Genomic DNA, 26,759 nt, shown 5'->3' with positions numbered 1-26,759 from the left:
AAAAATCTTGAAGGAAAACGACAAAAATTGAATGGTGGAGCCAAGAGCCAACGCGGAGAGAGAGATAAAAGAAAAGAACTATTTGAAAAGTAAGTTTGAAAAAGTCCAATTCTGCCTTTTTGAAAAAACTGATTCACGAGTTTCGATCGGTCGAAAATCAGCCTCGACCGGTCAAAACAGACAGAGACTCCCTCTCTCAAATTTTAAAAAAATTTTAAAAATTTCGATTGGTCGAAAAACAGAATGGATCGATCGAATCAGGTAGAGGCTCACCATATTTTTGAGGAAAAACACAATTTTTGAAAAACAAGTTGATTTAACTCAAAGCATTAAAATTTAAGGACAAAAATGCATGAGTATGAAATGATATAATTTTCCAACAAGAATTTTAAGCCCAAAATTCCCAAAAACAAAATTTTGCGTTCTCCACAAATTTTCAAGCAACAAATTTTGTTTGCACATAATTGAAGGTAATTGCAAAAACTTGGTTGGTCAGACCATAAACACACACAATAACATGTACAATGTTTAGCAAAGAGTAACTCGTGTAGTGTGTACGACTAGTAAAAACTTGAGATACATGTGAGGTGATATGTGAATAGCAATCAATCACAAAGTCTACAAAATTCATCACAAAGAATTTAAAAGAGACTATCACCTAAAGAGTTACATCATATAACTCCCACATCTCCTAGATCATAAGCTTGCAATCATGTAAGTTTCTTGTATTTATGCCTCATAATATACATTCCAATTTTAAGTTATGTGAGTTTGGCATCAAGCCTAATAGTACACACCAATTAGATTTTAAGAATTAAACACTTTTACCAAGATTTCACCTTATGTTCTTTTTGTGCATGTGCTACACTTTCTCGAGCACAAAATCTTATGATATGCACTAAGGTGTTCATGATTGGCTAGTGAACAGTGATGAGATGGTTATTTATGCCTTTCTCTAAAAGTTCAAGTCCAACATTTAAAAACATGTGACTTCAAGATTAAGATATAGTAATCAAAAACCATACACATCTTTCCCACACAACATGTATTACAAATCTTCAACTAGTAGAGTGCAATAAATAAGCTCATCAAAGCTAAATAAGGTACAAAAAACATGTTATGTGAAAACAAATTGACCAACCTTGTTCTCAAAAACCAAGAAGAATAGTGCAAAACAAAATGCACTTTTTTTTTTTTTTTTTTTTTTTTAATTAAAAAAAAACACCTAGAATGAAATGCATGAATGTTATGCTATGCAAATCCTAGAGACAAAAAAAAAAAAAAAAAAAAAAAAAAAAAAAAAAAAAAACCAAAACAAAACAAAACTAAAGAACAATGGTCACAAAGGATAGAGCAATGAAGCACAAGGACCATGTCAGAAAGACTCAGTTAGGTCGAGTCTTTTGCATCCAAAACTTTTTAGATGCACCACGAGCATTGGAGTTTTTATTCACTTGAAAATGATTACCAACTCCAAGATTGGAATAAAGGTTTAAAGCCTTTACCAAATCACCAATAAGTACCAAAGGATCAAGTGCTTGAGGCACATGTACTTTTGGTTTGTTTGCTCTCTTTGCAGCTTGCAGCTTGTAGCAATTTGGACGTATGTGTCCAGTCTTTCCACAAAAGTGACAAACTCATGCAGGTTTATCATGTAAAAAAAAAAAAAAAAAAAAAAAACGTGAATAGATGGCAGTAAAAACTAAAAATATTTTCTAAAAACTAAAAAATAAAAATATTAAGGGATGCACTTCCAATAGGCCAATTTAATTAATTGAAGACCCATCAATGCCTTCAATTAATTAAATTATAATTAATTGAAGATGGGTCTTCAAAGTCCAAGGCTCCAACAATAAAGACGCTTTCACTTCTAAGCTCCACCAATCAAATCCTTTTAACAATAGACCCACCTCCTAAAAACAATGGGACTCTCATTCCCTCTACAGAACAGAGCAATCTCACTTTTCAGTTTTCAGTACAGACCAGGCTTACACACACTTCCCTACAGAGAGAGCAGTTTCACTTTTCAGTTTTCACCTTTTAATGATAAATGGGTAAACTGGGTTCCATTTTGATTACCCAATCATACCCTTCTTGTGAATGCTTTGCCAAGATACTGTATTTTTCACCCAAAGGTACGAAAATAATAAGCCAATGCCATCAAGTTTATATCTTTACCTTTTTTTTGTTACAATTTTTTTTTTTTTTGGAATATAATGAAAGTCACATCAAAATACTTCTACAAGAAGGTTATATGATTTTGTTTCTGTTTTGGGGTTCTTCTGGTTACTAAAGTAAAAGGGTCATTGCATTTTTCACTACTAATTTGCATTGAGAGAGCACTTTTTGCTTTGTCATAGGTTATTGAAGAGGCTGAGCTTTGATCAAAGTTGGGTTCTCTTTGTCTTTGTCTCTGTCATCAAAGGCGTCTCTCTTTGATTCTTCCACGGTTTGTCTCCTTAACCATAGTCTGCATTTGCCTTTTGTTTTCCATACAGTTTCTAATATGTCTGTCTGTGCTTTTATTGTGGACAACGTTATTGTGGGGGGTTTTGATTCTTATATGGGATTTGGGCATTGATGTTTGGTTCATTGAACCTTAAAGTAAGGAATGCCAATCAGAATGATGACTGTTTGTTTTACTCTCTTTGTGGCTCTACCTATCATTAGTATGCTTTATTGCAATCTAGTACTACTTGATTCTCTTTAGGTTATGGTGCTTCTGATTTTGAGTTTATTAGGTATTTGAGATCTTTTATGTTATCCTTGATCTTTCTGAATTTTGATTGTTTTTTTATACTTTCAATGTAGCTTAAGTAATTGGGGGGTTTATAGTAGCATTGTATGTAATTTTTTATTTTTATTCAAATAAAAATTGGGCACTTTTTGTTTATGGGGTTGTTTCCTTTCTTGTAGGTTTGTAATTATTGAAACTGACAGTTTGTTTATTTTAGTCTCTACTTGGTGATGGGTGACTTTGGTGGTAAGTGGGATGAGGAATTCTCTACTGTTGGAGACAAAGGAGAAATTGGGTTTCTTGATTTTGGGGACGATCAATCTGTGTGTAGTTACAACCCAGATCAAGAGGGTCCTGTTGTTATTTCTGTCCCGTTTCCTATGTCAGGGGGAAACCCGCAATCAATAGTTGTAGGAGAAACCGCTGCAGAGTCGATTACCATCAAGAATACTACTAGTGAACCAGTGAATCTCTGGTCTGTTTCAATTTTTGCCTCAACTCCTGAGAATTCGTTCAAACTTTCTCTGATGAAGCCGCCATCAGGAAATGAAACTAGCAGAGGCTATGTAGACTTTTTCACCTTGGAGGACAGGATGATTCAGCCAAGAGAGACCTTGACTGTATGGATCTCTTGCAAACCAAAGGCAATTGGTTTGCACACTTCAGTTATGTATTTTGATGTTGAGAGTACAAGGATAGAACGAGTGGTGTTCCTTATGTGTGATGATAACATATCACAGTCTTTGGCTTCTAGAAGGCCTTATTCAAGGGACAGAAGAAAGAAGCAAGTTGTGACCGATGGTACATTTGTTATGGGTGTACGTCCTCCGAAGAAAACGGACAAAGTTTTCAAGAACAGACTTCCTCGATATGACATTCCAAGGGAAGTCAGGGAATTGCTTGAGAAAAAGCAGATCCCTAATGCTGTTGAAGAAGGCCTTTCAATTGAAAATTATACTGCCTTCTTCAGGAATTTAGTAATCATGGAAGAAATACAATTGGAGGTAACTTTTTATTTGCACAGTAAAGAACAATAATGATGATTAAATGAGAGTCCTTTTTTGATTTTGTTCTAAAATTGGCATGTTGTTTACTTCAGGAAGACATGAGGGGTCATGACATGGAATGTGTAACTATGAGGAAGAGGGGAGCTCATTTTTTGTCCCTTGTGGTTCCAGGTCTTGCCGAGAGAAGGCCTTCACTTGTCCAAGGAGATGATATTTTTGCCAGGCTTGCCTCTGAAGATGAAAATGGGACTACTTCATATCAGGTTCGTGTCTGTTTGTCTTCAATGGTTTGAATGTATCAGCAACTTCTAGCTATAATTATGTGTGATACTAGTTGCTACAAAATTTGAGGTGTTTCCGGAACTACTGAACTTTTTGATTTTGATTAAAAAGATGGGCAAATTATTTGTGTCAGATGCATTGTTCAGATAAGAAGATATAGGTGATGTTCTACTGGGATCTCTTGGATGTTTTAGGGAATTTCATTTACTTATTAAAAAGAAAATATCATCATCATACTCTCAACCATCCATTGATTTTGATTAATGGCTATAGAACAAATTGAAGGATTCTTGCCTCCTTTGATGTTTTCCTGTTTGGCAGATAATGGTCCAACATGAGTTGTTCTCATTTGACTTATGTATTTCATCTATGTCAAATAGACATGTGTTTGTGCATAGTTGAAAAGTGCCTTGTGTATGTTAATCACTATTACGTTTAGGCTCCATTTGTTTCAATATAAAACTTTTTATAAAGTTTAGAGCATTTATACTTTTACAAGCTTGCTCCAAAAATGATTTACGCTTTTACAAAGTGTAGACTATTTATCACCGATTTAGTTAAAATTTCCATTGACCATTAAAATGTTTTCTATTCATTAGCAATTTTTAGTTGCACCAAACTTCAGAACATGGTTTTACAACGAAATAATTGGAGCCTTTATATGTGTATATATATATATATATATATTTTTTTTTTTTTTCCTTGTAATTTATTATTTATTATTGTGCTCATTTGAACTTGGATGTTTAGTTTCTAATGGAACAAGTTTCACCACAATATGCTTGGTAGTTTGAAAGATATGGCTAAGCAATTGAACAAATGTCACTTTTCAGTAACACTTCTTGAAATGTTTTGGCCATTTAGAGTTGTAATTGCTTTGGACTCACTAAGTCATTTCCTCTGAATATGGTGGTTTTCATGTTCTCTTTCATCATCGTCATCCTCATCATTATTTTTTTAATTTGTTAATTTTTTTTATTGATAAGTTGCAAATGCATCTAGTGGGTTTTGAACTCATGACCATACACTAAACCCATTCTCATGGAAGGAGGAAGTGCCTTTTGAGTGAAAGCTATAAGTAGTTTTGTCTATTCTACTAGTAAAGGTGGGTTGAGGGTTAGATAATTAAGTTTTTATAAAAGCTTTGTTAGTGGCGGCTTGGAGTATATAGAGGTTGGAGGATCTCATGGGATGAGCAGATAGGATCTTTTTCCATGCCTAGTAGATGATTTTTCCACGCCTAGTATTTTTCTCTTTGCCTTATGTTTTTCTGCATAAGGTAGTGTTTTTGAATATAATCTTTATTACCTATCAAAAAAAAATGTGGTGAGGATAAGGCTTTGAAGGACTTGTTTCTAGAGTTGTTTCTTTTAGCTGTTTATAAGAACACTTTTGCTGCCTATAGGGGAAGATTGGAAGAGGGCAGTATTTGTTATTGGAATCCTACTTTGTGCATTCATCCCGAATTGAAACTTGAAGTTTGTTGCGCTTTTTTTTTTTTTTTTTTTTTGGAGATGGCGGTATGGTGTGTAATGAAAAATATTAGGTTCATTCGTTTTTATATAGCCTTTAGAAGGAAAATTAATAGCAATTTCCCTTAGAGGAGCATGTGGTACAAAATTCATATGGGAAAGGGCGTTTTTTTGGTGGAAATTTGATAGCAATAACCATATTAAGAGGAGACTAATCGTGGTGGACTGATTGTATGTGTGAATATTCTTGTGAATTGGTTGGTCTTCTTCTGCTCCGCTGTTGGATGACAATAGATATGTGATCACTAGTGTTCTCTATTCCAGTCCCGGCTTTCAACAGGTGGTGAAGAAGAGGCTTTTGAGTTTGACTTGCTTGCTTCTTGGAAAACAAAACTTGTTCATAAAAAAATGGTAACATTTGGAATGCTATTCCACATTGTCTAGGTGGTCCATTTGGAGAGAACAGGTCAAGCAGTTGATGGTGTATAACATTATCCCATATCCCTTTAGATTTTTGAGGTTGTTCTATGACTGGATGTCAACTTTAGGCACTATCCTATCTCATTTTTTCTTGATTTTTATTTTTATTGTTAAAATTTCAGATTATAATTCTGCAAAGAATCCTGTACACATCTGTGTATTTAGGCTTCTATATTTCTAATAAAGTATTTACTCATTAAAAAGAAAATATTGAGTTTTTATTGTTTAAATTTCAGATTATAATTCTTCAAAGAATCCTGTACACATCTGTGTATTTAGGCTTCTATATTTCTAATAAAGTATTTACTCATTAAAAAGAAAATATTGAGTCTTTTCACTATTAGTTGAATATTTAGAATCCCAGAGCAGTTTTCCCAAAATTGAATGTGGTTTTTTATAGGGTTATATCCACCGTGTTGAAGCTGATGAAGTTCACCTGAAGTTTGCTAAAGACTTTCACTTGTGGCATAGAGATGGGAATCTCTATAATATACGGTTCAAATATAATCGAGTCAACATGAGAAGGTTATATCAAGCCATTGAAGCTGCAGCAAGGTTAGAGATAGAGTTCCTATTTCCATCTGAGGCCCCTAACATGAGGCTGATTGAAACCACTCCACTGGTGCCTATATCATGTCATCTTAATCCTGAGCAGATGTGTGCAGTTGAGATGATCCTTGGCTGTAAAGGAGCACCGCCTTATGTGATTCATGGGCCTCCGGGTACTGGTAAGACTATGACTTTAGTGGAAGCAATCCTCCAGCTCTACACAACTCGAAAGAATGCTCGGATTCTTGTGTGTGCCCCTTCAAATAGTGCAGCAGACCACATTCTAGAGAAGCTCCTCAGTGAAAAGGCTGTAAAGGTTCACGATAATGAAATATTCAGGCTCAATGCACCTACCCGTACCTATGAGGATGTAACACCTAATATTATCCGCTTTTGCTTCTTTGATGAGCATATCTTCAAGTGTCCTCCACCGAATGCCCTCATGCGATATAGGATCGTCATATCGACTTATATGAGTGCCTCTCTTCTTTATGCAGAAGATGTCAAGCAAGGCCACTTCTCTCATATTTTCTTGGATGAGGCTGGCCAAGCTTCAGAGCCAGAAACCATGATTCCTATAGCCAGTCTTTGTCAAAGAAAGACAGTTGTTGTTCTTGCTGGAGACCCCATGCAGTTAGGTCCAGTAATATACTCTAAAGAGGCAGAAACTTACGGATTGGGGAAATCGTACTTGGAAAGATTGTCTGAATCTGACATTTACTATAATGGGGAGGAAAATTATGTTATAAAATTGGTGCGGAACTACAGGTGTCACCCAGAAATTCTTTATCTCCCTTCAATGCTGTTCTATAATAGCGAATTAATTGCATGTAAAGATGACGAAAGTGCCTTCTTGGATGGGGTGAATCTCCTTCCTAACAGGGATTTCCCTGTTCTTTTCTTTGGTATCCAAGGTTGTGATGAGAGGGAAGGAAATAATCCATCATGGTTTAACCGAATCGAGGCAAGCAAGGTAGTAGAGGTCATCAGGCGACTGAATGCTACTGGAAATCTGAGTGAGGAAGATATTGGGGTGATAACACCTTATCGGCAGCAAGTGCTAAAACTCAAGAACACCCTTGAAAGTTTGGATATGACAGATATCAAGGTTGGAAGTGTTGAACAATTTCAAGGTCAAGAGAAGAAAGTAATTATTATATCTACTGTCCGTTCAACAATCAAACACAATGAATTTGACCGAACGTATTGTTTGGGATTTTTGAGCAATCCAAGAAGGTTTAATGTGGCTGTAACCCGTGCCATATCCTTGTTGGTCATAATTGGGAATCCACACATCATCAACAAGGTAATGCCTTTTCTATTGCAAGCTATTATTTGTGATTAATTTAGGTAACTATAAGAAAACCCACACATTACTATGAACAAAACCTGATGGTAATAAGATACACATTTTTTAAAAGATTACTCTTATTCTTGTGAATAAAATTAATTATGCTATTATGCTCTTTGCATGTTCTGAATGTGCTGCTTATGCTACTGCTCTGTTATTTCATATTTGCAGCACTTCCTACCAATGAGTTTGGAAATGACTCTTTTAGATATTACTCTTCTTGGTTTTTTTGATAGGATATTACTCTTCTTGTTGATTAAACATAAAAAGGATAAATGCTTTTTCCCCTTTGCAGAAGCATGGAGAAATCAGGGTTTCTTTTGTTAGGTAAAAAAAGGGTATTCATGAACGTGTCAAACAATTCAGATATGATTAAGACCAAAATCTGATGTGTTAAACTTACCTGTCTTGTGATTTTTTTCTCATTAAGTAATCAAATTGATTGAGCTTACATGCCAACAAATTCAGGATATAGTTTTTTACATTGCTAACACCCAGGTTTTTGCATTTTTTTCAGGACCCCCACTGGAACATGCTTTTATGGCATTGTGCAGACAACAACTCATATCAGGGTTGTACTCTCCCCGAAAAGGAGGAGTTTGTTGATGAGGATCCCACACAGGAAAATTACTTGAACAATGATGAAGAAAACCCTCTACCCTCTAAAGAAGTTGAATGCGATCAAGAGTCTTGGCAAGAAGAATATCCTAAACCTAATAAGGATGAAGATGAATGGTCTGATGGTTGGAAGGATTAATTTTCTTGACATCTAGGGACATGAGGAAACTGGCATGTGCTTTTGTTATTTATGTCTTCACAGAAGAAGTGGTATATCTATCATACAATCAAACTTCGGTTACATATATCTTGCTTTCTGTATGCCAAGAAACTATGATCCACATGCAGTTGAATGTTGAAGCGGGATCCATGTCACATTGTCCTATTAAGACGGCATTTAGTTGGGATTTGCATGTCATTTAAGTCTATATAGTGAATGAAACTTTACAATCTTTGCCATAAAGCATTCCAGACGTTTACCAAGCTGTAATTGAGAAAGGAAAAAGAAAAATAGTTTGTGAATATTATTTGTTTGGGGAATTACAACACAATGGTTTGTGGTTAAATTACGTGCTATATCAAGAGATGGGTGGAAATTTTCCGATAAGTGAGAATACACATTTTTGCACACACTCATATCAAAGAAGCACTTTAGCTAAGTATAAGTTGCATGATGAGTATAGATGAATGGAGATAGGAACAAAGAAAATCACCATGCTGGGTGCGAACCAACTGTAGATACTACAAAGTTGTTTTGTGGTTGTGGCTGATGAAATTCTAGCTGGTTCTAGCGATGAATTCTGTTGTGTGGGTGGCGGCGTATTAGCATAATCTGGGGGCGAGCTTCGTTTTGTGGATAATCTCTATGGTACTTGTGGTGGAGATGCGCCAGCATTAGGAAATGCAATAAAGGGATTTGAAAACTTGAGAGACTAAACCGTGTTTCTAGTAACCACCAAGGCTCCTTGCCTTATAAGGGAACAAAGACTACTGTCCAAAAATGGCTTATGCCCCTACAGTTCACTTAACTCTTCTTTGTGAAAACAAGTTTTTCACTTTATTTTCTTTATAAGTACGTTGACACTATCTCAGAACAGATTCAACATTATGAAAAAAATAATTTCTGATTAATACTTGCATGAGTTGCTAAAATATTTTATTTAAAAAAAAAAAGGAAGAGTAAAACTAAATTATTCAAAGAAATGACAAATTGGTCATAGCAAAGACCACACTGCCTGATTACCGGAACTAGAGAGAGTTTTAAGAACAGAATATATTTTTGTGCTCCGGGGGGGAAGCAATGATGCCGTTGACCCTGTTTCAATATAGATAAAAAGAAAAATAGTCCATTATGTAATCATTCTTAATTTTTGGTAGGAAAATAAACATAAAGCAAAGAGAAAAGAAACAGAGTTGCAAAAGAAAAGGATGGAATTCTAAAAATATCCTTTGGTTTTAAGTTATATGCGCCCTTCTAGGAAATATTAATTTTCTGACATATATATATCCCTAAGTTTCATCAAAATGTGCAAACAATAGGATGTGAATTTTTTTTTTTTTTTTTTGAGAAGATTATAGGATGTGAATTCAGCTAGCAGCTTTAGTAGTTTCTATTTATTTATTTTAATGTGAACATTGGAGATAATGTCCAAATTTTGCATTTTGCAGTGGCTTAGTTAGGCAGTGGGTAATGATAGTCTCACATTAAATAATACTACATGAGAAGAGTAAGTGGTAAATATACCATAACATAGTTGGGGTCCAAACTTATAAGTTTAAGTTTTTTTGAGTTAAGTAGTGTTTTTATACATTATATTGATTACTCAAAACTATTCAATTAGAGTTTTCATACATATGGTGTTACATTTGAAGATAAGAATTTTTAAGGAAAGAGCATGTGCATGGTTTGATGTGAAGCAATAATTAGCCTTTTCAATTTTCCAAAGATGGGGTTTCCTAAGGATCGCACCTCTAATATATTCTATCTAGTTTCTAGGGTTTTTGTCAAAATCTTAAGACACCATAACCTAGTTCGTGATCGGACCTATTTTGTGTTATTATAGAGTATAGACATCTACAAACCCCTAAAAATAAAAGGAGACGGAGGTGTAAATTCCTTAAAAGGTAACACATTTGGATTGTTAAGAGAAGTACACATTCTATTATTATCAAGATCTATGATTATAGAACACAATCTTTTTCATTTCAATGAAAATAAAGAGATTAGGATGTTGATAAGAGAATTTCATTTCAGTATTTTATTTTCTGGATCTAATAGTCTATAACGTATATAGTCCATTTCAAATGGAGAGGCTCCTATTCCTATGATTATGTGGGAGGTCAATATCTCTGTGGTCCCTTTTTTTTTGTTTCTTTTATTTATTTATTTATTTTTTGTGACAAAAGTGATAGATTTTTGTTCCTTTTATTGAAATACTGAATAAAAGTAGAAATAAATGAGCCTCCTTTGTGTCACAGATAACCCAGAATATATGAAGCTGTTAAAATATTGTAGGGCTTACCCAATTTAAAGCCTTTAAAAGGAAGAATAGGATAGCAAGATATGTTGCTAGATTGAGAGGGTATTGTTGAACGAAGAAAATAACCAGGAGAAACACTACTGAAAACCATCCACATGAGAAGCTAGGGCAACAAAGTTGTTTTGTGGCTATGGCTGATGAAATTCTAGTTGGTTCTAGTGATGAGTTCTGTTGTGGCGAGCTTGGATGTGGCGGAGATTTAACATCATTAGCCATTAGGACCTGCAATAAAGGGATTCAAAACTTGAGAGACAAGACCAAAGTTTCTAGTAATATCCATTTTACAATTGGGATTTAAGATAAGTTAGTTTTGCCATGGTTACAATGTGTGATGATTGATCAATTTATATAGAGTTATCATGGCTATCATGATGTTAATGATTTTAACTAGAAGGATAAGGCAAATGGACACTATGGCCTGTGCCAATGCCTCCACTATTCTCTAATAAGCTGACACTATCTCAGAAGTCGGAACAATTTAAGCATGAATAATATACTCAAAAAAACTAATTTATGATTTATACTTGCATGAGTTACTAAGGCCTTGTTTGGTTTTAAAAAAATGGTCACTCATCACTCATCATTCAGTTTTCATCACTTATCACTCATCACTCCTCACTCATCACTATCACTCAAAAATACCCCAATTTCTGATAACTCTATTTGTGGCTTGTTTGGGTGAAATATCTAAGTAAGTTTTGAAACTCCATCACTCACCTTTATGTCAATTCACTGGGTCCCACAAATATCAATTAAAAATCTCTGTACAGAACGTTCATAACTCTTACCCGAGTTCTCTCTCTCTCTCTGTCTCTCTTCTCCACACCAGTGCAAGGGCTGCAACAGTTCCTAAAAATACCACTAAAGCCCTCAAGAAACTGTGTTGAAACCAAGCCAAACACTGAAGCAAAGCCACCCCAAAACTACAGGGGAAAAAAAAAAATCAAACTGACCATCAAAGGCTCGGCAAACCCACTGTGAACACCACCAGAAACAGGGCCAAAATACCCAGAAAAACAACCCAAGAATCTCACTGCAAATCATTCACTGAAAATCACGAAAACAGTCCCTAAAGGTTGTAAAAAACGTACACCAACTTTGAACTAATTCATAGGTATTCAATTATAATCAATGGTACTAGATTGGGACGTTTTGCATTGATTGTTCAAGTCCAGTTTGGAAATAGGACACAAATTTTATTGCATTTAGACACTAAGTTTCATTCAACCGACAAAAAAGAAAAAAGAAATGGTGATAAATTTGGTGTACAAAGCAAAGTCAAGGAAATTTCCTTTATCAAGTAAATTTTTAAAACCTCCCATACAAAACCAAAAAAAAAAAAAAAAAAAAAAAATGTCAACAGCTAGTACTGGTGTGGCAGCTACTAGCTGCTGCAACACCAGTGTAGGGGCTGCAACAAATAGCTGCTGCACTGTGTTGCAGCAGCTACTGGGAGATAATATCGCACCTGGGAAAGGGAGAGAGAAATATGGACACGGTGACAGAGAGCTACACTCGCCGGTGAAGATTCCGGCCTGGTTCAGAGCTTCAATGAGGCGTTGTTCTTCAAACACGGACGATCTTCTCAGGCCTCGTTCAGTCTTCGAACACGGACTGTGGTGCCATGGAGCTACCTCGTTGGGATGTGAGGATGGAAGTGAAAATGAGAGGGAAGTGAGAAGAGGGAAGTGAGGAGAGGGAAATTTTTTAGGAAAAAATTTTCGGACAAATGCAAAGTAACAGGGAAGCAAGCTCCAACGGTCAGATAGATGGGACAATTCACTGGTTGAATGGGCCCCACTGAGACAACTTATTACGAAACTGCCACTGAGTCATGGGTGATGAGTCTTGAAAATAAGGAAAATGTGTTTTCATTTTTGGTCTTCATCACTCAGTTTTTTGAGTGATAGGATCACCAAAACCGGATGACCAAATATGAGTGATGGTGTCCAAACAAAAAATTTTCCGTGGGTCCCACAAATTTTGGATGATGAAAACAAAATCATATCACTCAAAACTCACTCATCCAAACAACACCTAAGATTTAAAAAATAAAAAAATAAAAATTCATTCGAACTAATGGCAAACTGGTGATACTATAATTATGCATGAAGGGAAATGTATATTCCAAATTAGTTTGATTAACTTTGTAAGGACTTGATTTAAGCTTCTAGCCCAACGGGTATATGGACTTAAGCCCAAAAAAGCCCTAAACAATAAATTTGTAGAGAATGGGTTGAAAAATTGAGCTTTAGTGAATCAGATAACAAACCAATATATTTTGATGACAAAGAGAGAAAGATAACATACCAATAGATTTTGATGACAAAGAGAGAAAATAATAGAAGTTTACTAAAGAAAAATGTCCCTGACCAAGTCTGAGGAGACTGATTCTTAAATATTATTCTCTAAGCTTTGCTACAAGTCTAGTTCTAGATTACTATAATGTTTCTTCCCTCTCCTTTTCGATCCCCTTCTCATGGAGGGTCTCTCACATTATATAGCCCCCTTTGGGCCATCTTGATCTTACCCTTGTTGATCATCTGAGCCCTTACTTGAGTACTCGTCCCATCAAACGCCCTCTTTGGCTTTTTGTGAGTTGCGTTAGCCAATGCAGCATTGTTCAGAGGTCTTCTCCACATAAATGTGGCCAGAAAAATAGCTGTAGTGCATTTAATGCGGTAATAGTAGCTTTCTCTTAGATATTTTTGAGTTCCCTTCATTTTTGCACGTTCATGAGACACATCCCTATCACTTGAGTTTCTTGGAGGGTTACCCTAGTTGCTGGAATACATACTTGGGCTACATTCATTATATCCGAGGAAGAGCTCCTCCTTGGACTACCTTCCATTCGTTTCTCACTTATGAGACTTTAACTGAAAATCTCTAATAACTATTTGCTTATTCTCGGACTTATCAATATCCTTGAACAAAGCTCAATACCCAATATATGATCTTGGGCGGTCCTTACCCCTACAAACTTTATGTTCCTCAAAAAAAAAAAAAAAGGTTTATTAACTAAAAAATTGATTATATTTAATATTAAATCATTCTATTCGAAGTTTTTTATTATATATATATATATATATATATATATATATATATATATATATATAAATTCCCTAACATTTTTAACTAAGTATATAAGACAATTAATTAGCCACTAGTCTATATATGGCCTACGCCCCTACAGTTTACTTAATCCGTGTTGTGAAAACAAGTTTTTCACTCTATTCTCCAATAAATTGACACTATATATCTTAGAAAACTTTAAGCATAAATAATATACTCTTAAAACTAAATTCTGATTAATACTTGAATATATTGCTAATTGTTTTTTTGAAAAAAAAGGAATTAAATTATTCATTGAAGAAATGAAAAATTGGTGATCCAAATATAACAGTTCAATAAGAAAAATGTTAATATCAAAATAGTAGTGCCTAAGAGTAAAACACTACTCTGCTTAGTTACCCGAACCAGAAGGATTTGTAAGCCCGGAAATTGTTGTGCTCTGGAGGGGAGGCAATGCTGGTGACCCGGTTTCAATAAAAGAGAGAAAGTATAATTCGATTAGTCCATTATCTAATCATTGATTTTCTTTCCCGGAAAAAAAAAAATGATAAAGCAAAGAGAAAATGAACAGAGTATCATTATCCTAGTTATACCCAAAAAAATCCATGGAAACTAAGTTTCACCAAGAAAAGCTCAAAACTTCAAGAAACCAAGAACTGGGTTTGGCTTTTTGAGCCTGAGCAAAGTGACTCCAAAGATCCAATCTTTATGGAACTGTTGTTGTCTTCTCCAGTGGAACAAACCGAAGAAAGAGAGAGGACTCTAGTGTTATTGACCGGAAACCTGAGGATTGAAGGCTGCCGAACAAGGTGACAGAGGCAGACACCATTGTTAGAGTTTAAAGCCGAGGAGAAGGCATCGCAGCAGTGACGGAGGCCGTGTTTGGCGGAGACAAGACGTAGGGCAGGCATGGTGAGAACAGAACAAGCTCGTCAGTGCAGCTTGAAGCCGGTGGCAGTGGTGGTGGTGGTGGGGCCGCCATGATGAGGAGGAGCATGGAGGTGACACCGATCGAGAGCAAGAACAACGAGCTGCAGAGTCATGGTTGGGGGTTATGGGGGGTCTTTAGAGAGACTGTAGAGTGATGTTGGAGAGAAGGATTTGGTTTTCTTTGTTGGTGGTATAAGGAAAATTTTGGTGCCTGGTAAACAGTTAAAAATATAGTTGAGTGGCGGGAGAGTTCTGTTTGTTTAAAGGATGGAAGTCCGAAAATGCCCTATGGTTTTGAGTTATACGCTTCAATTTCCGCTTCATTAAACAGTTTGACACAGGCCCTTCAATAAGAAATTAATTTTCTGGGAGAGATTCTTTTTTATAGTTCCATCCAAATGTACAAACTATAAACCATCAACAGGTAATTTCTTTTCTATTGTAAGCTGTTATTTTTTATTAATTGAGTCTGATATAAGCCCACACATTACTATTAACAAAACCTAATGATAACAGTGTCATCTACACGAGTCTTCTAGTTTAGTAACAATTGAATTATAATAATAATAAAAAAGGTGTCCTCTAAAAGATTGCATCTCTATCAGATCCATATAATTATTCTGTACACACACAGGTATATTTATCGAACTAAGTTTATATCAATGTTGCTTATGCAGTGTGTAGGTATACACTTTGAATTGTTAGGAATCTCTCCACCTGGAATATGGTCTAGTTGAGTGCTCTTCAAATTTTGTCTTGTCTGGTTAGACCTGGTAGTTATAGTTCAACTGCTGAACCATTAGCAATAGAGGCAGGTAGCAAAACTGGCACCATGTTTTTTACATTATTTATGAGGTCAAGAATCTTTGCAAGCAAAATATCCTAATAAACCTGATAAGGATGAAGATGAATGGTCTTATGGTTGGAAGAATTAAATTTGCTCAACATCTAAGGACATGAGGAAACTGGCATGTGCTTTTTTGGTTTGGTTTGGTTTGGTTTGTTTGTTTGTTTGTTTGTTTGTTTTTTTTTGGAAGTGTTTTATATCTTCACTTAAGAAGTGGTGTGTGAATATATATATATATATATATATATATATATATATATTCAAAATTAGGTTCACACATATCTTGATTTTTGTATGCAAGGAAACTATGATCCACATGCAGTTGAATGTTGAAGCGGGATCCATGTTACATTGTTCTATTAAGACTGCATTTAGTTGAGATTTGCATGTGTCATTTAAGCGTATATAGTCTTCTTTGCTGAATGGAGCTTCACTCTCTTTGCCTTAAAGCATTCTGCACTTTTTAGCATATGCTGTAATTGTGAAAGGAGGAAAAACAAAGTTTGTGAATATTGACATATTGTTCTTTGTTTGGGCTTTACAACACAATGAATTATGGTTAAATTCCAGTAGTGCCAATATAGGGGTAGAAATTTTCTGACAAGTGAGAATACACATTTATGCACACACTCATATCAAAGTACATGTCTAATTTGCTGGGTAACAGTAATTAAAGGAATCTGTCTACAATCCCACCATGGAAATGGGTGCTGAAAGAGCTAATTATAAGTTGCATGATGAGTATAGATGAATGGAGATGGGAACAAGGAGAATCACTATGCCGGATGCGAAGCAACTGTAGCTGCTACAAAGTTGTTTTATGGTTGTGGCCGATGAAATTCTAGCCGGTTCTAGTGATGAGTTCTGTTGTGTGGGTGGTGTCTTAGCAAACTGATTTGGTGGAGAATGAACATCATTAAGACCTGCAATAAAGGGATTCGAAACCTGAGAGATCATACCATGTTTCTACTAACCACCAAGGCTCCTGCCTTATAAGGAAATTCAAAACTTGATTCTCTAATAAGTTGACACTATCTCATAGCAAATGAAGCATTAAAAATATACCCTAAAATCTAATTTCTGATTAATACTTGCATGAGTTGCTAAGATTTAAAAAAGAGTATAATTAAATCGTTCAAAGAAATGGAAAATTGGTGATCCAAATATAACCGTGCATTAAGGGAAATGTAAATTTCTAAAAATAGTAGTTTGTAAGAGTAAAAGACCACTCTGCCTAGTTACCAGAAGCAGAATGATTTGTAACTACTGAGGTATTTGTTGTGCTCCGCAGAGGAGGCAATGCTGATGACCCTGTTTCAATATAGACCAAAAGTAGAATTCAATTAATCCATTGTTTAATCTTTGATTTTCTTTCTAGGAAAAAAAATATAAAGCAAAGAGAAAAGGAACAGAGTTGCAAAACCCCATTATAAAGATTCTAACTTTATCCTAATTACACCCAAAAATAATCCGTGGAAACTAAGTTTAAACAAGAAAAGCTCAAGACTTCAAGAAACCAAGAACTGGGTTTGGCTTTTTGTACCTGAGCAAAGTGACTCCAAAGATCCAATCTTTATGGAACTGTTGTTGTCTTCTCCAATGGGACAAACCGAAGAAAGAGAGAGAACCCTTGTGTCATTGACAGGAAACCCGAGGATTGAAGGCTGCCGGACAAGGTAACAGAGGCAAACACCATTGTTAGAGTTTAAAGCCGAGGAGAAGGCATCACAGCAGCTGTCGGAGGCAGTGTTGGAGAGGTTGTTTGGCGGAGTCGAGACATAGGGCAGGCATGGCGAGAACAGAACAAGCTCGTCGGAGCAACCTGAAGGCGGTGGCAATGGCTGCGGTGGTGGTGGTGGGGCCGCCACGGTGAGGAGGAGCGTGGAGGTGACACTGAGAGCGAGAACAATGAGCTGCAGAGCCATGGTGGTGATCATGGTTGGGAGTTTCGGGGGAGTCTTTAGGGAGACAGTTGATTGATTTTGGAGAGGGGTTTGGAGTTTGGTTTGTTTTGTTGGTGTTGGGAGTCTGGTAAAACAGTTATAAATATAGTTGAGTGGCGGGAGAGATCTTTTTTTTTCTCTAGAGGATGGAATTCCGAAAATGCCCTTTGGTTTTGAGAGTTTTATGCTTCAATGAATTTCCGTTTCATACTTTCATTAAACAGTTTGACACAGGCCTTCTATGTAAAATTAATTTTTTAGGAGATTATTTTATTTATTTATTTATTTATAGGCAGAAAGTGTAAACTAAAGATCACCCTCGAAAACTTGGAGATGACAGATATCAAGGTTGGAAGTGTTGAACAATTACAAGGAAAAGAGAAGAAAGTCATTATTATATCTTATCTACTGTCTGGTTTGTAATTAGATACAAATATGAAAAATAAAAATAGTATAAGAGAATTTTAAGTGTTAGTAGATTATTCTTAAAAAGATGCGATTATTTTTTAACAAAATATAATTAATAAATTATATTAAAATTTTTAAATTAAGTTATCTATATTTGTTAAGTGAAAATGTAAAATTTGTTAAGTTTATTCTTCTTTTTCTTCAAGAAAATATAATACATTTTTCATTCAATTATTATATAAGGTGAGATATTTTGTAAATAATATAATGTGCAGTTGGAATTTGTTTCTAATACTATTTACAAATTATTCATCCTCTATATATCTTAAATGACCTAAAAAGAAAAGCAAATATAAGTAAATATATCGCTTACATTAGGAAAAAAAATATAAGACTTTAATAACATAAGAAAAATGAAATTTTATCAAAAGCCTATCAACATTATACTGAGAATGTGAAATAATTGTCAATGAAGTGGATACTCTTTCTATACAAACCACTCTTCTCAATGTATTATTAAAGTGGACTGAAATTGACCAAAGTGAACAAAACAGACTGAAGTAGACTGACACGGAATGAATGGACCGATACGGATTGAATAGACCGAAATGGACCTAAGTGGACTGAAATGCACTGAACAGGACCAAAGTCATTGAACAAACTGAAATGTGAATGAACCGAACTATGAACTAAAATGTTATACTGATGTGACTTAACAAGAGTGTGATAAGAATAAATACTACTGTTCAGTTTTTAAATATTATATAAATGAGAGTGTATTGTTTGGGTTTTTCTCGCAATCCAAGAAGGTTTAATGTGGTTGTAACTTGTGCTATATCTTTGTTGGTCATAATTGGGAATCCACACTGCACATCATCAACAAGGTAATGCCTTTTCTAAAATGCAAGTTGTTTTTTGAGATGAGGCAAATTTAAGGAAACCCACACATTACTTTGAACAAAACCTGATGGTAACAGTCAATGTCCTCTAGCCAAGAGCCTTGTAGAAGTACAAAATATAACTGACATTATTGATGAGTACCATATATTAACATGTTTAATGGAGTTTCATCCAGCAATTTACCTTCAATTATCAACTTGAAAATCCAATCTGGGTGCTGCCTTCGAAATTCCCATGACATTTCAATATCATTTATAATTGATATGTAATTTTGCAAAAGGCTTTACTGATATTTCATTTAGAATTATATAACAAGTTTCAATCTGAGTGAATAAATTAATTATGGACATGGCATGCCCTGAATGTGCTGCTTATTCTACTGCTCTGTTGTTTGCAGCACTTCCTACCAATGAGCTAGGAAATGACTCTTAAGAGGAGTACTATTCTTGCAACCCTCATCTACTTTTTGTGTTAATTAAAAAGAAAAGGTTTAAATGGTTTTTTTTTACCCCCTTTTCAAAACCAATGGAGAATCAAGATTTCTTTAGGTAGAATAGCAATGTGGATAGTTAAAAGAATGGTATTCATGAACATGTCAAAAAATTTTGATATGATTTAAGACCAAAATCTGATGTTATAAACTTACACGTGTTGTATTTTCCATCTCATCAAGTAATTGAATTGATTGAGCTTTCATACCAACATATACAGGAGTTAGTTATTTACATTGCTAATGCCTAGTGGTTTTTTTTTTTTTTTTTTTTTTTTTTTGGGGGTTAATTTTTGGCAGGACCCCCACTGGAACATGCTCTTATGGCATTGTGCAGACTACAATTCTTATCAGGGTTGTGCTCTCCCTTGAAAACAGGAGCTCGTCAATAAGAACCCTACACAGAAGGATTACTTGAACTATGATGAAGAAAACCCTCTACCAGTCTACCCTCTAAAGAAGTTGATGAATGGGGTCAAGAGCCTTCGCAAACAGAATATCCTAAACCTAATAAGGATGAAGATGAATGGTTTGATGTTCGGAAGGATTAATTTGATCTGACACCTAGGGACATGAAACTGGCATGTGCTTTTTTGTGAATGTTTTATGTCTTCACCGAAGAAGTGGTATATATATGATACAATATTCAAAATTAGGTTAACACATATCATGCTTTTTGTATGCCATGAAACTACGATCCACATGAAGTGGAATGTTGAAGCAGGATCCACATTTCATTGTTTCTATAAAGACTGCATTTAGTTGAGATTTGCATATGTCATTTAAGGTTTTACAGTCTTCTTTGCGGAATGGAACTTCACTATTTTTTCCTTAAAGCATTTCGCACGTCTTAGCATGCTGTAATTGTGAAAGGAACAAACACAACAGTTTGTGAATGTTGACACATTATTCTTTTTTTGAAAGTAAAAAAAAAAAAAATTGGTTTGAGGCTAAATTCCGCAAATGCTATATCAAGATAGGGGTGGAAATTTTCTGACACACATTTTTGCACACACTCATCAAAGAAGTACTCAGCTAACTTGCTGGCAAAAGATAATTAATGGAATCTTTGTCTACAATCCCAAAATGCCAATGGGTGTTGAAATAGCTAAAAATTATAAGTTGCATGATGACTATAGGTCAGTGGAGAAAGTAACAAGGAAAATCATTATGCCAATTCTACTCCACTCTCCCTCTCTCCTCCTCAATCGAAACAGATCATAAAGAAAGAGAACAATCTTGTGTCATTGATGGAAACCCGAGGATTGAAGGCTGCTGGACAAAGTAACAAGCAAAAACCATTGGCAAAGTTTGTTGGGTTAAGATAGTTTAACCCTAATTAATTAATTCAATTACCCAAGATTAATTAGATTCAATTGCATGCAAATCGTGAAGGCATCAACAAATTACTAAATAAACTAAATGCAGCAAAAAATAAATTGACACGGTGATTTGTTGACAAATGGGGAAAACCTCTCGCAAGGCAAAAACTACACCGGGTGAATTTAAGGTCACTACTCCCAAAAATCCACTAATCAATAATCAAACGGTTACAAGTATAAGAAATCTTACTACTACCCTAGCTTATCTCAAAATACCAACCTACAGTTGAACCTTCGCTTCAATACTTAATTGAACTCGATCTTGTAGTAGCATTTTTTCCCTTGATATACAAATCTCTAATTTGTGACTAACCCTTTGCATGGATCCTAGTACGTGACTAATTCCAATAACTTGAATGATGTTGTTAGTTGTAAAGTTATTCACTTCATCAACAGTGAAGATCAAGAAACACTTGGTTACAAAACCTTATGGCGTATAAACGCAGTAGCTTCTCACAGAGAAAATAAATCTCTTAGTCTCAGTATCCATATGCGACGGCTCTTAAAATAAGCCTTATATATGTTTAGGGTTGTGAGAAAAGAAACCCTAAAAAAAATACATAAGTCTGGGCCAAATTTCAAACCTAAAAATTTTGAAATCGTAATTCTCGATAGATTGAGGATGTGTCGAGCCATCTATTGAGCTTCATAGTAAGTCTCGATTGTAGTCGCCTATCAAGCTATCTATCGAGACTTAATGATCAACTTTTATTTACTTATTTCTTGGATCAATCTTCATGTCCTTTAATACGAACACTTGATATTCTTGAACAATATATTTCTTGATGTATTAAAACCAATTTAGATCTACCCAATTACAAGTAAAATGCATTTTGTCAAAAGATTAGCCAATTACATAAAATATTACCCTAACAGAGTTTAAAGCCAATGAGAAGGTGCCGTAGAAATTATCAGAGCCCACAGGTTTTGAATTATACAATGCCCTTCTAAGAAAAATCAAAATTTTGGGAGATTTTATGATTTTTTATATTTTATTTTTTTAGGCTCCATCAAAATGTGCAAACCATAGGATTGGAATTCATGGTAGTGGTTTAATTCTGCTACTTTAGCTGTTTAGCATTTTGCAGGTTTTAAAAAAAAAAAAATGAAAAATCTCTAAAAATCATGGTTAACTCCTTCCTGAATACTTAAAGTTCAATCTTTGGTGGGTTTCAGTTAGTTCAACTAATAAAGTCTCTGATAATTAAATAAGAGATCTAAGATTCAATCCCCGCTTACACCAAAAACCGATTGGTGTTTTAGTCTGATGATAAAGAGCTATCATCAGAAGTGGACGCCATATGTTGAAATTCTCTAAAAAAAAAAGTTTAGTCTTTGTTTTCCTACTTATTATGTTAAGAGTGTGCGGTGGTTTCTTCTTATTAAAATCTATGATTATGTGGGTTATGATCCTAAAATTAATTATCAAAATTTTAATATTAATTCTTTAAACTAACAGTAGCAACCTAGATACATTAGGGCTTAGCAGTTTTCTAATACAATTACGGCCTAGTCAATACCTTTAAGGTCCTTTTCTTTTGTTCCTTTTATTGAATTAATAAATAACAATACAAATAAATGAAGAAAAAGTGCACAATAGAATCAATATTATTTAAAAAGCTGAGGCACTTTTTTTTTTTTTTTTTTTCCTGTCACAGGTAACTAGACATGGGCAAAATTATTTGTTAAAGAGGAAAAAAGAGAATATATATTTGCCGACCAGAAGCGAGGTAATCTTTTATAATATTAAGTATCCTTGTTGAGCATAGGGCCTCCAGGGCCTACGCTTTCCAAAGAAGAATAATGTTAGGAATACAATAATTTACATAATATTTTTCACAACGGTTGAGTTGGCTAATTTTTATAGATTCTCATTATACCCATAATTGACATTACTTTTTACTTACTATTAACAACTTGCAACCTAAGTAGGTATTAAATCTTTTGTAAAATTATTTGTGTACCTAGAAGAATGGTTCCATAGAGAAAACCAAGAGGCTCCAATTTACACTGAAACTTCTTACCCCATATATATGTTGAAATAAGTGTGCCTCTACACACTTAAAACTCACAGAGAAACTCATAAAAATAGTTCCAAGTATGTCTAACGGTAGTTTTATAGTAATTTTTCATTGATTTTCATCTTAATCCACCATTAACATCATTTTATTATTTACCATCTACAACTTATCATTTCAACATCTATGAGATATTTATAAAAATTATTTGACTGTAGAATTATTAAGTGCTTGATGATCGCTTAACCCAAAAAGAAGTTATTAAAGTATTGAAGGGCTTATTGATTTAATCTGGTCTCCACCAAAAACTGAAAAAGCAAGAAGAAAGAATATGGTAGCTAGAGATGAAAGTTGCTTTGAGTACACCATCCAAATCTAGGATCGGATATTATTGAAATGATAATAGAAAAGTAGCTACAAGTACAATATTAAAGAGAGATATTGAAGGATCTCAAACTGCAACTTATACTAAACCACAAGTGTAAGGCCCTTGTGTTGCAGGCAACCATTCATCTCCTTGAATAAAATTGCAAACAGTGAACTGATTCGCCTCATCTTCATTCATGACATGGTAACCAGGCCATGTAACTCGGCTGCTAGTGTCTGATCCTGGCCCCGTGTTATCATATTCCCCATAATATAATGTATCAAGAGCAAAGTCAGTGTCATTCCATGTGTGCCAACCTAAAGGATTAATTAGGTTATCCATAAAAGATTGTATATAAACAGTTGTTGAATACTCCTTCCATGGCCTTCCTAGATATGTTTCTGTTCCATTTAATTCCTCAGCTGCTCTAATGCTACAAAGATGTATGGAAGTCCCAGTATTTTGATTTGGATCTGTTTTGCCTTGCGCAGTGATAACATTGTACTGGCCATGTAATGGAAGTCGTAGATAAATGTTGCAATCTTGGAACACAACTGCTGCATTGCCAAATATGAAATCAATTGTACCATAAATATCACATTCTTTATAAAATTGCCTAAGAGAATGGGTATATAATGTGTCTTGATAGCCTTCAAAACTGCATTTATAAAATGTGGACAGGTCAGCCCCATTTCGTACAGCCACAGCTTGGTACTTGCTTGGTCCGGCTGTGTTACGAAAGGTTATTTCCTTAGCAACAAACCCTTGCCCAACTACAGCTGCAATGGAAATTATTGTGTATAAAATTATAGACCATCATAATTAAGTTAGTATAATAAAATTGTTCAAAGGAAGAGAGATGGGTTTTATCACCAAGGATAAAATTTAGGTACAGTTTTTAAAGTATAATACACTAGTTTCTTCAATTAGATTTAAACATATAGTTGAATTAAATTTTATTATCCTTTAAAAAGATAATATAGTTTGTATTTTATTGATCCATGTAAATATATGTTTAAATTTTATTGAAAAATATAATATTTTTCATTTAGGAGCTATACTTAATTTCCGTCCAATCAACCATATTAGTTTTTAGAAAATCTTAATAGAATTTAGGATTTTGCTAATGTGTGCCCTAAGGGCACACAATAATTTTCATTTTTGAAAAAAAATTTCTCGAGAATTAAAAAAGTATTGACAGTTTTTTCAAATTCTAAGAAAATGTTTTCAAAAATAGATGACTTTATTTATATCCTTAGGGTACACATTAACCGGACACTAGAATTTAAGATAACTATGACATACAATATTCGACATTTTTAGAGGTTATCATGTCTATCTAATCTCTTTATATATATATATATATATATATATATATATAAAAGATACAATATTAAATGTTAATATAAGATATTCTTATTTAATATTTTTTTGTAATAATAAATCAATAGTTAATTAAGATTTTGTACATAAGATACCTATAAAATAATAATAAATAATATGTACCATAGAATGACCCAAAAAACATATAACATTACCCAAAGTTACTATATTGTAGCTTACCAAATGTTGCAGAATCGAATGTACTCGAACCATCGACATAATTGTGATCGCCTGTGATCACAGTCCGGCCAATACCTTCCCCAATCATCATCAAATAGTGCTTGTTAGAGTCGACGGAAACATACTCATTATAAACCCCAGCTGCAATGTAAATGACAAAGTATCCATCACTAATATCAGTCTTTTCTGGTGCAGCAGCCACAGCATCATTGATAGTGGTGAAGTCTCCACTACCATCTGGGTTCACAAACACCGTTTGGCTCGCCAATACATTGCCAAAAGTTGTTTGAAGCAACCTTCTTCCAGATATGGACAATTTTAAAGGCAAAAGACCCTTCATTATCTTTTCCATATTGGGAAACATTATGTGCTTTTTTTCTGTTGGCCATGGGAAACTCTCTGGATTTATCTTTGGAACCCAACCATGCTTAAAAAGAGCAAGTGATATGCTATGAAGCTTAGTTCCATTAGAGAGAGGACCCAAGAGACCATTTTTAAGGCTAGAGTCTAACTCAGATGTTAACTCTTGCAGGCCATCAGAACATGTTTCTTGGTTTGTCAAAGTGGCACTAAGCAATGTATGCAAATCCTTGGTTTGCATGCTATTTAGACTTTTTGTGGAGCTAATAGTTTGAAAAGTTTTTGACAAGAAATCCACATTCAAGTCAGCTAAAAGTTGACAATCTTTGAGGGCATGAACGGTTGGTTTAGAATATGAGGAATGGAATATTGGGTATGATTTGACTAGCGAAAGAAAGTCTTTTGCTGATGATAAGGACTGGTGCAGGAAGTACCAGCCATAGTCATGAATGGTGCTGAGCTCATGTGGTGGTAAGTTGGATTTGCAGAATGATGGGTGGGGTGTGGAGTTGCAAATGGTACTTGGGGAAGTAGAGGAGCTAGCAAGAGATGGAGAGCAGGAGAAGAGCATGAATAGGAGAAAAGTGTTGCACAATGGGGAGAGTTTGGAAGCCATTGTCATAGAAATATGTTTGCAAAATAGGTGTAGCAGGCCAGTCTTATATAGAGAATACAATCATGCATACATGTGCTCAAAAGCGTGTTTATCTCAGTCTGTACATTTTGTTATTTATTTAAATGTTAGCGTTCCAATACGGTATTTGTCTTGTTGTATATGATTTTTTCTGGCATACAAAGATTCGATGTTTGGATAAACTCAAGCTCTAGACTCTAGATCATGTGCATTACATTAATCTGTTGATCATGTGGCTTAAATAAATCATACTTAGCCTCACTTTGGATACAGTTTTTCTCTCCTTGCTTATTGTTTACTTGTTGAATGCTAGTTAAAAAATGGTTATACTTGGGGGGAAGAAATGAGACTTTATAAATTTTAACTAAAATTAAAATTTTTTTTAAAAAAAGACTCTATTTTGATGAGAAATGTTGACGTTGGCTATGTTTTGGAATCCTATCCCTTCTAAGTTTAAGTCGTGTACCATAATAACTCTTGCCAACTTGGAGTGTTATGCATATTTCATATTTGGCCTCTTTCGTTATCTTTAAGCTAAAATGTTTGTAAATTCACATAGAGGATTTTGTGTGAATTTAGGATTGATTTTTCTAATAATGTTTTTTTTTTTTGGTGGTAATTTCTCTAATTTCTTAGGTTTTTTTTAATCATTATTAATAAAGGTAGGTTATTATTAAACCACATAAATCTATAGTATTCTTCTCTTAGGCGTAGTTTTTATTTTATTCCCATTATCTGTTGGTGAGATTTTATATAATCTCAAATCATAATAATGGACCCAAGGGCATCCGCCCCCCCCCCCGGGCGCCAAATTTTTTATTTTTTATATGTTATTTTGTTAAAATTTAAATTTTTAATAGTTTAGTCTC

At 34.6% G+C, this 26,759-nt stretch overlaps 3 protein-coding genes across 5 annotated transcripts; 1 reads left to right on the top strand and 2 right to left on the bottom strand.

Annotated features, from left to right (window-relative positions):
* The first annotated feature begins 1,904 nt into the window (after positions 1-1,904).
* Positions 1,905-9,002, top strand: LOC126689478 (probable RNA helicase SDE3). Of its 3 annotated transcripts, none has more exons than XM_050384688.1 (6): positions 1,905-2,135; positions 2,361-2,449; positions 2,917-3,741; positions 3,837-4,007; positions 6,379-7,833; positions 8,396-9,002. In XM_050384688.1, the coding sequence occupies exons 3-6, from the start codon at positions 2,968-2,970 to the stop codon at positions 8,633-8,635; spliced, it is 2,640 nt and encodes an 879-aa protein (XP_050240645.1). In that variant the 5' UTR covers positions 1,905-2,135; positions 2,361-2,449; positions 2,917-2,967; the 3' UTR covers positions 8,636-9,002. The 3 variants fall into 3 exon arrangements, with proteins under 3 accessions (XP_050240645.1, XP_050240643.1, XP_050240644.1); XM_050384687.1 differs by having other exon boundaries at positions 1,906-2,135; positions 2,955-3,741; XM_050384686.1 differs by lacking the exon at positions 2,361-2,449 and having other exon boundaries at positions 2,955-3,741.
* Positions 9,003-16,528: 7,526 nt separating this feature from the next.
* On the bottom strand, positions 16,529-17,768 carry LOC126690365 (non-specific lipid transfer protein GPI-anchored 25). The gene is made up of 3 exons (XM_050385470.1): positions 17,369-17,768; positions 17,068-17,136; positions 16,529-16,748 (listed from the first exon to the last, which is right to left on the bottom strand). The coding sequence occupies exons 1-3, from the start codon at positions 17,760-17,762 to the stop codon at positions 16,549-16,551; spliced, it is 663 nt and encodes a 220-aa protein (XP_050241427.1). The 5' UTR covers positions 17,763-17,768; the 3' UTR covers positions 16,529-16,548.
* A 5,549-nt stretch (positions 17,769-23,317) lies between these two features.
* On the bottom strand, positions 23,318-25,886 carry LOC126689477 (pectinesterase-like). The gene is made up of 2 exons (XM_050384685.1): positions 24,897-25,886; positions 23,318-24,112 (listed from the first exon to the last, which is right to left on the bottom strand). Exons 1-2 carry the CDS (start codon positions 25,876-25,878, stop codon positions 23,430-23,432), a joined length of 1,665 nt encoding a protein of 554 aa, XP_050240642.1. The 5' UTR covers positions 25,879-25,886; the 3' UTR covers positions 23,318-23,429.
* Positions 25,887-26,759: the final 873 nt, after the last annotated feature.

Source organism: Quercus robur, chromosome 6 (genome assembly GCF_932294415.1).
Source record: "Quercus robur chromosome 6, dhQueRobu3.1, whole genome shotgun sequence".
NCBI classification, from domain to species: domain Eukaryota; kingdom Viridiplantae; phylum Streptophyta; class Magnoliopsida; order Fagales; family Fagaceae; genus Quercus; species Quercus robur.
The sequence above is the reverse complement of the archived record's forward strand: the minus strand, read 5'-3'. Positions and strand labels throughout refer to the sequence as shown.

Coding starts and splice junctions, on each gene's coding strand:
- LOC126689477 (XM_050384685.1), bottom strand. CDS start 25,878: ATGACAATGGCTTCCAAACTCTCCCCATTGTGCAACACTTTTCTCCTA. Junction 24,113..24,896: donor ATTCGATTCTGCAACATTTG/GTAAGCTACAAT, acceptor TTTCCATTGCAG/CTGTAGTTGGGCAAGGGTTT.
- LOC126690365 (XM_050385470.1), bottom strand. CDS start 17,762: ATGATCACCACCATGGCTCTGCAGCTCATTGTTCTCGCTCTCAGTGTC. Junction 17,137..17,368: donor TTTGGAGTCACTTTGCTCAG/GTACAAAAAGCC, acceptor ATATTGAAACAG/GGTCATCAGCATTGCCTCCT. Junction 16,749..17,067: donor TACAAATCATTCTGCTTCTG/GTAACTAGGCAG, acceptor CCTTTATTGCAG/GTCTTAATGATGTTCATTCT.
- LOC126689478 (XM_050384686.1), top strand. CDS start 2,101: ATGCTTTGCCAAGATACTGTATTTTTCACCCAAAG. Junction 3,742..3,836: donor TGGAAGAAATACAATTGGAG/GTAACTTTTTAT, acceptor TGTTTACTTCAG/GAAGACATGAGGGGTCATGA. Junction 7,834..8,395: donor ATCCACACATCATCAACAAG/GTAATGCCTTTT, acceptor CATTTTTTTCAG/GACCCCCACTGGAACATGCT.